General features: G+C 50.8%; 1 protein-coding gene across 2 annotated transcripts in view; it reads left to right on the top strand.

The window, feature by feature from the left end:
- The window catches only part of ptpn9a (protein tyrosine phosphatase non-receptor type 9a), a 285,425-nt gene that overhangs the window by 165,535 nt on the left and 109,401 nt on the right, over positions 1-10,489 (top strand). For both annotated transcript variants that reach the window (XM_070865136.1, XM_070865135.1), the window contains exon 4: positions 2,272-2,396. In XM_070865136.1, the coding sequence (XP_070721237.1) occupies positions 2,272-2,396 (125 nt within the window). The remainder of the gene's footprint in view (positions 1-2,271; positions 2,397-10,489) is intronic.

Genomic DNA, 10,489 nt, shown 5'->3' with positions numbered 1-10,489 from the left:
CCTCCCTCTCTTCCCCCCCACCCCCTCCCCTCTCCCTCCCCCCCCCACCCCTCCCTCTCCCTCCCTCTCTCCCCTGTCCAGTCAGACTGGTGATGCAGATTTAACATTTTCTGCAAGAAGATGAGCCAAGGAGCTGTCACTCAGGGGCAACCTACCGTGGTCTGCAATGTCCTATTTATAGTTATTTAACAGTTTTTGATGTCTCTATTTTCCTGGCAACGTGGCCTTTTTGTGCATTCTGTACCGTTTCTTAAGCTCCTTAAATATTTCTGTATTCAATCACCGAGTCTTCACATTCTCTCCAACTCCTTTAATCACCTGGGGATAATTTAAGGCTTCTTTGTATTCAATCAATGTTGTAAAGCTATTCCATTGCTAAAGCTCTTCTGTATCACTTCCCTCCCCACTTGGCTGTTTCATTTCAGACCACATCATGGACGGATAGCTGAAATTCTCCCCCCCCCCCCCCCCACCCCCTGTAAAAATTACCTCCCACCCCTGTCCTCCCACTTACTCTGGAGCATTCAACAGTCAGCTTGGCTCCTGTTGCAGGTCTGACTGTTCCTTGATTGACTAGATCCTCCCCCTCAGTTACACTTCCCTCTATCTTGGCCTGAACTTCTTATCCTTCTTGCTTTCCCTTTTTTTTCTTTCCTTCTCCTTCTCCGTCTCTCAAGCTCTTCTTCTCCTCTCTCCCCCTCTCACCCCCCTCTCACCCCCCTCTCACCCCCCCTCTCACCCCCCTCTCACCCCCCCCTCTCACCCCCCCTCTCACCCCCCCTCTCACCCCCCCCTCTCACCCCCCCTCTCACCCCCCCTCTCACCCCCCTCTCAACCCCCCTCTCAACCCCCTCTCAACCCCCTCTCACCCCCCCCTCTCACCCCCCCTCTCACCCCCCCTCTCTCACCCCCCCTCTCTCACCCCCCCCTCTCACCCCCCCCTCACCCCCCCTCTCACCCCCCCCTCACCCCCACCTCTCACCCCCCCTCACCCCCACCTCTCACCCCCCCTCTCACCCCCCCCTCACCCCCCCCTCACCCCCTCACCCCTCTCTCCCCCCTCTCTCCCCCTCTCTCCCCTCTCTCCCCCTCTCTCCCCTCTCACCCCCTCCCACCCCCTCTCTCCCCTCCCACCCCCTCCCACCCCCTCTCTCCCCCTCCCACCCCCTCTCTCCCCCTCTCTTCCCCCTCTTTCCCCCTCCCACCCTCTCTCTCTCCCTCCCACCCCCTCTCTCCCCCTCTCTCGCGCTCGCTCTCTCTCGCTCTCGCTCGCTCGCTCTCTCACGCTCTCTCACGCTCGCTCTCTCACGCTCTCTCTCGCTCGCTCTCTCACGCTCTCTCACGCTCTCTCTCGCTCGCTCTCTCACGCTCTCTCTCGCTCGCTCTCTCACGCTCTCTCTCGCTCGCTCTCTCACGCTCTCTCTCGCTCGCTCTCTCACGCTCTCTCTCGCTCGCTCTCTCACGCTCTCTCACGCTCTCTCACGCTCTCTCACGCTCTCTCACGCTCTCTCACGCTCTCGCTCGCTCGCTCTCTCACGCTCTCTCTCGCTCGCTCTCTCAAGCACTCTCTCGCTCGCTCTCTCAAGCACTCTCTTTCTCTCTCTCTCTCTCTCCTGTCTTTGGCCAATATGTCACAGGTTTATTGAGTTGGAAGCGGTTTACAAGACTCAATAAAACCCCAGCCAGTTGGGTGCAGGGGATCCACGATGAGGCAGGCGGTTGTGAGCCTGGTGGATGAACTTGTAATGTGTAGTGTGATTGTTAAACCTTTGCTAATAATCCAACCAGTTCTTAATAGCAATGTATTGCTATGAATTCTTAAACAAAGAACCCATGAAGCAAATACATTACAGCCAGTCAGGCTGGTTATGCACATTTTGTTTACAGATTCCTCTTTGCTTTTTGTGACAGTGCATGACATCGTGCAATGATAAACTGGTTTATTATTCTTCTCCTATTTGTGACTGTTAATGGAATATTAAATATACTGGAACCATGGAGTTGCTTTGTGTTCGTGGGGTTTCCATCAAATCCAACCATCCTTGGACCCAGGATATCAACCGTCACTAACTAGCTGTTCTTCTGCTATAACTCCTCAGTAACCAGTTTCTTAAATAGCGTAGGTTTGTGACGTCAGTAATGGTTCTCACAAAAACTGTGGAATGAGTTTAAAGGTCAATAGTGGTGAAAATGTAATTTGCAAACGAGTATGAATCTGTCCATTGTACACAGGTTCTCATTGGCTTTCTCTATTTGTTCCTTTCCCCTCAGAGTGTTCGGGATCCATCTGGAGCATCCATTGCCCTTTTCACTGCCAAGTTACATCAACCCAACAAAACTCTGCAACATGTGGTGCTGCAAGCCCTGTTCTACCTTCTTGATCAAGCTATTGAAAGGTGAGCCCTCGCGCATTGTCATTTACTGTCCTGAAGCCTTAAGGAAACCATTTGATTCTCATGAAGCCCTTCAAACTGTGATAGTTAGGGGTCAGACTGTGGGCACAGTACTTTGCACCTCTCGTTTTCGCCTGGGGAACGGAGTGCAACGAAGTTTTTGCCCAGGCGCGGCGAGAACAGCGCCTCCTGCTGAATTAGGTGGGGCTTTGCGGTGGTACTGCCGGCTAGCGCCCTGCTCAGCTGTGCCCCGTTACTGCCCCGGATGCTAAATTCAGCGTGCCCCATGTTGCTGCCTGGTGCTGACAACAACAGCTTCAGCTGTCGCGTTTCAGTCATGAGCCGGCTGGAGAAGCATGATTTAAAGGCGCTATCTATGGGGAAATTTTAATCGCCCATTGCTCTCTGCAGCTTACTTCCACCTAGGCAGTCGGGCTTTTTGACAGATTTCAATGATTTTCAGTTCTGCCTGTTAAACATTCATTGAGGGCACGTTTAAAACAATAACGTTTCTAACGTTTGATGGGGGCTGTGTTGGCACTAGACCTCCTGCTCCGAGGTCACTGTCGGAGGCTACTTGGGCAAAGAGAAAGGTAGCCACATGTGGTCAAAGGGGGGAGGCCCAACAGGAGGCCTTACCCTCCCAGAGTATTCTGGCAGCAGTTCTCCTACATCACTACCGATGAGGAACAATGTGTGCGAGGGTTGCGCTTCAGCAAGGATGTGGTCACAGAGCTCTGCCATCTCCTGCAACCAGACCTGGAGCCTCAGACCAGGGCGAGGACGGCAACTGTGGCAGTCAAGGTCACCCTCGCGCTCAATTTCTACACCAATGGATCCTGCCAGTGTGCAACAGGAGACATAGTTAACATTTCGCAATTCGCCATCCATTGCTGCATCTGCAAGGTCACACAGGCTCTCTACAGAAGGTGCAGGGAATACATTTCCTTCCCCATGACCAGAGAGAAGCAGCACAAGCCAGGGCACCATTGACTGCACCCACATTGCTTTGTGGGCACCGCATAACAATCCTGGCATATTCTGCAAAGGCTCCCACTCACTGAATGTGCAGTTGGTGTGCGATCATCAATGCCCACTATCCTGGCAACAGCCATGGTGCATTCATCCTGCGCCAGACCGGTGTGCCAGCTCTCTTCCAGCCACCGCATCAAGCTCGCGGATGGCTGGTCGGAGACTCGGGCTATCCGCTCTCCACCTGGCTCGTGATTCCCCTCCGCACCCCAACACTCCTGCCCAGCACTCATACAATGAGAACCATGCCGCCACCAGGGACATCATTGAGCAGACCATCGGAGTGCTGAAGCAACGGTTCCGCTGCCTTGACTGCTCGTGAGGAGTCCTCCTGTACTCGGCTGAGCGCGTGTCCCTTTTCATCGTCGTTTGCTGCATGCTGCACAACCTGCCCATTATGAGGGCGCAGCCATTGGCACCAGGCATAGCCGTATTACCTCGGGATGAGGAGGAGCAGGAGCAGCAACAGCAGCGATGGAGGAGGCAGTGACTCAATCGCGATTCTGCGACCATCCATCAGATTTCGGTTCCAGTGAAATCCCTCCCACTTCCCGGTTGCTCTGCACGTTCCCGTCAGCACATCCGTTTCCCCTTCCATACACAGCCCCAAAACTGAAATGAGAGACACCACCAAAGAGGCAACATTCAAATTCAAATTTATCTCATAACATTTAACAGTATCATAAACAACAATTATATTTAAGAATCGCCCTTATGTCCCCTCTGAACACTAGCAATATTCGAGAGCTCCTCCCCAGTGTGTCCCCTGTGATTACAGCATGGCTGAATGTCGGGGCCAGAGATACAGATGGACTTGCAGAACGCCCTCGACCAGCTCTGCGCCTGAAAGGCCCGGCTGTAGACTGCACCACCTCAGGCTGGGTGGCGTCACTCTGGGCTGGCTGGGTGACAGGCAGCGACAAGTGCACTGGCGGAGTGTCAGTGGTGGGCTCAGGAACCGCTGTCATCCTGGGAGAGGCTAGCAGGTTCCTGCTCCGCTGACTCACTGCCACTCCCCCGGGGCTGCACCTCAGCATCCCGACCAATCTGCTGGAGCACAGCCTCGGTGGCCTGCTGCGACACTGAGATCCCCGGTTGACTGCGGTGGATCCAACAGCGATGGCAGCAGTCAGAGCACACATGGCATCAGCCGAGACTGCGTGAGAGCAGTCTGAGCTTCGATGCCGCCAACCATTGTCTGCATCACAGCACTAAGACATCGCATTGCTTCTGCCTGTGCTGCAGTGGAAGCTGCCACATCGCCCATGACACGCATCATGGGGTCTCTGGTAGTCCACCATCCGCTCCACACTGGCGATGATGGGCTCCATTGCGTGTGCAGATCTCTGCAATATTGGAGGAGGACTCCTCCACGCTCCTTACCATTGCCGAGAGGCTCTTGGGCACCCTTGCCATTGCACCTATCATGTCGGAGTCCATGGCCATCACCATTGTGAACGCCTCCCCAGAACTCGCACAATAACTCTTCCTCCGAGGAGCTGGCTCCCGAGCTACCCTTTCCCCTTGGTCTTGCAGCAGCCCACTGGGTGCATCACCCAGTGCAGACCCTTCTGCTAAGCTAACCTCTAAGGACCGCGTAGTGCCAATCTCTGAGCTGATGCCTGCGGGTGAGAGATGCAATGGCTCCATGCTTGGGTCCTCCTCCTCTTCTCCCTCATCGGTGTCGTGGGGGGGGGGGGGGGGGCGGGGGGGCTCAGGGACAGGCTGGTTATCTGCTGGCTGATTATCTGAAAGCACAAATGGCACAACACTCGCGTTAAGGTGAGGGCAGGGGGGCAGGAATGGAGCAGGGAATGCAGACAGTATGGGGAGCTCGAAAGTGATAAAAGCTTCCTGGTGTGACAGCGAAGTGGGATGAGCAAAAGAGGGGGATAAAGATACCATTGTTGCCGCCAGATGGGTCGACATCTCCGTCGGCCACGGCGCCCACCACCTGCTGCCCAATGAGCCGCTGCACTCGCTCCTCCTGCAGCTGAGGTTTGCCACCGCCAGTCCTCTGTTGCTCCCTCCGATTGTGTGACAACTTGGCCTGCAAAAGAAAGGAATTTGTGTGAATGCGTCCATCTATGTATGTGGGAGGTATGCCTGCCGTCGTTGACTAGCTGTGAACAAAGGCAAGGTGTGAGATGAGGATGTGAGTTTGAGTATCTGCACATGTTTGGTGGGTGAGTGGTGGTTTGCCCAGCGAGCACAGACACCGGTTCAGAGGCTGGTATGTAGGAGCTGCTGAAGCATATACTCACCTTCACCATCCGACTCAGGTCGTTGAACTTCTTCCCGCACTGTGTGAGGGTTTGATTGACTTCAGTGCTGCCGACACCTCCTCGGCCATTTCTCTCCACATGGCTCTGAAGACTTATGGCAATAGCCCCCTTCCAGATGCGGGAATAGCACGTCCCTCCTTCTCTCCAATGCCCCCACCAATGCCTCGTCCTTGAATCGCCTTGCCCTCTCCCTTCCAGCAGGATTTGCAGCAGCCATCCAAGAAAGTTGTTGCACTAGCTCACAGCTCTCTCTCAAGTGCAGCACTGCTGGAAATGAGCAGGTGAAGCTTGATATAACCTCCCATTTAAGAGCTGGAAACAGCCAGTGTCAACAATTTAAGGATGATTGCTGAATATGAATCACCTGAAATTGGGTAGCACTCTGCTATTCGCGCCCCTGCAGCGCCCCACTGAGGTCCTGGGCCAATATCTATCCCTCAGTTAACATAACAAAAACAGATTATCTGGTCATTATCATCTTACTGTGTGTGGGATCTTGCTGTGCGCAAATTGGCATTTCCTACATTACAACAGTGACTACACTCCAAAAGTACTTCATTGGCTGTAAAGCGCTTTGAGACGTCCGGTGGTCGTAAAGGCGCTATATAAATGCAAGTCATTTTTTTTTCTATTTACCACCCCCCCTTCCGTCCTGGGGTGCTAAATTTAGAAGTTAGTAATCATAGCAATTTTAAAAGTTAACGCCCCAAACGGGTTATCACTGAATTTTGCCCCCCCCCCTAATATCTATAGGTCTATATGATTGATATTTATTCTCCATTCCATTCAAATTGCACCAGAACTAAATGATGCTATTAAATGATAATAATGAATGATAACTGAATTTAGACAAATTACCAGCATCTATATAAATTTCTATAATTAATTTTCCATCTTAACATTGGCTTGTAATCATAAATTTTATACGGTAAAATGTAGTCAGGAATTATTTATACTGTACAATGGGGAATTTATTTATACTGTACAATAGGAAATCAATATGTTACAAACTCTAGAATCAACCTTTAGAAGAGGAGAAAGGCACGTGTTTAGATTTAACTGTTTGATATAAAGGGTTAATTTGCACTGGCAGATAGTGTAGAACAATTTAAGGGAGGATTGCATAGATATTTAAGAGATATGGTGATCGAGGGGTCTGTAGCTGGTGTCTCCTCTGTTCAATGGTATGATTTGCTCCCTTAAGCAGGCTGGTTGCCTGTTTGGTTAATGGAAATTGACTGGCAATGTACGTGGACATGAGGGCCAGGAGGGTAACAATTCAAACTCCATTGTGATCATGACTGGATTTCAGTCTTCTAAACTCTGTGACACAAGGGAAGGTGAGGTTGGTTTGAATCGTAAACTGCTTTATGACGAGAGACACTTGGTACAAATAGTATAACTTGTGTCCGCGTACAATTGCAGAAATAAATTGAGAACACTCACATGCCAGCCCATTTCAGTGGATCCTTTACTCAGTGTAAAAGCACAAACTCTCCCTTCACAGGGTTGAGGCTCCCCATTTGCAGCCTATTGCCCTCAAAAGTTCATCACCATCCTCCGCCTGCTCCACAATGACATGCAGACCGTGATCTTGACCAATGGATCCATTACAGACCGAATCCGCGTCCGGACCGGGGTCATCGCCCTCACCCTCTTCTCAATCTCCCTCGCTGCCATGCTTCACCTCACAGTCGACAAGCTCCCCGCTGGAGTGGAACTAAACTACAGAACCAGTGGGAACCTGTTCAACCTTCACCGTCTCCAGGTCAGGTCCAAGACCACCCCAACCTCTGTCGTCGAGCTACAGTACGCGGACGATGCCTGCGTCTGTGCACATACAGAGGCTGAACTCCAAATCATAGTCAACGTATTTACTGAGGCTTACGAAAGCATGGGCTTTACGCTAAACATCCATAAGACAAAGGTCCTCTACAAGCCTGTCCTCGCCGCACAGCACTGCCCCGCCTCCCCCCCCCCCCACCATATTTCGGAAGCCTCCTATCAACAAGAGCAGGCATTGACGATGAGATCCAACACTGCCTCCAGTGCGCCAGTGCAGCCTTCGGCCCCCTGAGGAAAAGTGTGTTCGAAGATCAGGCCCTCAAAACTGTCACCAAGCTCATGGTCTACAGGGCTGTAGTAATACCCGCCCTCCTGTATGGCTCAGAGACATGGACCATGTACAGTAGACACCTCAAGTTGCTGGAAAAATACCACCAACGATGTCGCCGCAAGATTCTGTAAATCCCCTGGGAGGACAGATGCATCAATGTTAGCGCCCTCAACCAGGCCAACATCCCCAGCATCGAAGCACTGGCCACACTTGGATCAGCTTCGTTGGGCGGGGCGGGCCATATCATTCGCATGCCAGACACGAGACTCCCAAAGCAAGTGCTCTACGTGGAGCTCCTTCAGGGCAAACGAGCCCAAGGTGGGCAGAGGAAACGTTACAAGGACATCCTCAAAGCCTCCCTGATAAAGTGCAACATCCCCACCGACACCTGGGGGTCCCTGGCCAAAGACCGCCCTAAGTGGAGGAAGCGCATCCGGGAGGGCGCTGAGCACCTCGAGTCTCATCACCGAGAGCATGCAGAAACCAAGCACAGGCAGCGGAAAGAGTGTGTGTCAAACCAGTCCCACCCACCCCTTCCCTCAACGACTATCTGTCCCACCTGTGACAGGGACCGTGGCTCTCGTATCGGACTGTTCAGCCACCTAAGAACTCATGCTAAGAGTGGAAACAAGTCTTCCTCGATCCCGAGGGACTACCTATGATAGGTGGATTGCTGTCAGACGGAGCTCTGCTGTCCATGTCGATTCTTAAAAGTCCTCCCTTCAAACGACCAGCAGAGATCAAAGTTAACAGCAAGCTGAGCTGCGTGCTGTCTCCTAAACGACCAGGCACTGCTAAGATTTGGGCCATTGTTTGCAAACTCTTCAAACACTTCAGTAAACTAAACTTCTGCTCAAAACGCATTTTCATATGGTTCTTCTGGCTCATATTGGTGGGGAGGAAATGGCCACAGCATCTTGAACCATGGCAAGGGGTTATTAGTTTGTGGAAGTGGCCAGATGGAGTGCATCGCCTTTTCTGGTCTTTCGATGATTAACCTGAACCTGTAATGTGTGAAGTTGGAGGTGTGAAGATCCCATCTGCTTTCCTTGCCTCGTATTTTTTCGATGTTCCTTTTGCTTTTCCCATTTGCTCTGTTCCTCTCCTGAATGTAGTAACTCAAACCGGGATATAGTTCACTTGGTGTTAGCAATCCCCTCCACTTCTTTCTCCTGCTCCAATTTAGAAAAAAAGAAGAAAGACTTGCATTTCTATAGCGCCTTTCACGACCACCGGACGACTCAAAGCGCTTTACAGCCAATTAAGTACTTTTGGAGTGCAGTCACTGTTGTAATGTAGGAAATGTGGCAGCCAACTTGCGCACAGCAAGCTCCCACAAACAGCAATGTGATAATGAGCAGATAATCTGTTTCGTTAGTTGATGGAGGGATAAATATTGGCCAGGACACCAGGGATAACTCCCCTGCTCCTCTTCAAAATAGTGCCATGGGATCTTTTACATCCACCTGAAAGAGCAGACGGGGCCTCGGTTTAACGTCTCATCCGAAAGACGGCACCTCCGACAGTGCAGCACTCCCTCTGCACTGCACTGCACTGGAGTGTCAGCCTAGATTTTTGTGCTCAAGTCCCTGGAGTGGGCCTTGAACCCACAACCTTCTGACTCCGAGGCAAGTGTGCTGCCCACTGAGCCACGGCTGATAATAGAACAAAAAGGTGCTGATTCTATGCTTAGAATTACAGAATGGTTACAGCACAGAAGGAGGCCATTCAGCTCATTGAACCTGTGCCGGCAAAATGAAACACACAGATAATTGGGTAATTTATACAGCGACAACTGCTTGCATTTATATTTTATATATTCCACAGTGGAATAGTGAAATATTAATCTAAGTGTTGATGTATATGAGGCAGAAAACACAGAAACAAGGCTGCACATCCAGAGTAAAAACATCATGCACAACTTAAGGATTTGAAAAAAAGGAGGGTTTTAAAATGGTTGAGATTTAGTTCCTTGCAGTGAGATCGTGGGAACATCTTGAAGCCTTTTATGTAGATCGGTGAATGAGATTGAGTCATTGCTTACTTAGAATTATTACTGATGTGCAATTAAGCTGCATAACCTCAGATTTTATTTCAAGATTACTGATTAAAATGCACTCTTGAAGAAAATCCTGTACCATTTTGAAAATATGATTTCAAGTTGCGGCTTTGTTGGATGGCCTCTCGAGCCTGTCTGTCCGAGCCAAACATGGAGTGCGATTTTATGATCCGGTAAATGAGAAAAGCTGACACAGAATATACGGCACAGAAACGGGCCATTCGGCCCAACCAGTGTTTATACTCCACTCGAGCCTCCTCCCGTCTTTCCTCATCTAAATCTATCAGCATAACCCTCTATTCCCTTCTCCCCATATGCTTGTCCAGCCTCCCCTTAAATGCATCGATGCTATTCACTTCAACCACTCCCTGTGGCAGCGAGTTCCACATTCTCACCACTCTCCGGGTAAAGAAGTTCCTTCTGAATTCCCCATTGGATTTCTTGGTGACCATCTTATATTGATGGCCTCTAGTTATGCTCTTCCCCACAAGTGGAAACATTCTCTTTCTATCCACTCTATCAAAACATTTCATCATTTTAAAGACCTCTATTAAGTCACTCCTCATCCTTCTCTTTTCAAGAGAAAAGAGACCCAGCCTGTTCA

Source organism: Pristiophorus japonicus, chromosome 21, assembly GCF_044704955.1.
Source record: "Pristiophorus japonicus isolate sPriJap1 chromosome 21, sPriJap1.hap1, whole genome shotgun sequence".
NCBI lineage: Eukaryota > Metazoa > Chordata > Chondrichthyes > Pristiophoridae > Pristiophorus > Pristiophorus japonicus.
The sequence above is the reverse complement of the archived record's forward strand: the minus strand, read 5'-3'. Positions and strand labels throughout refer to the sequence as shown.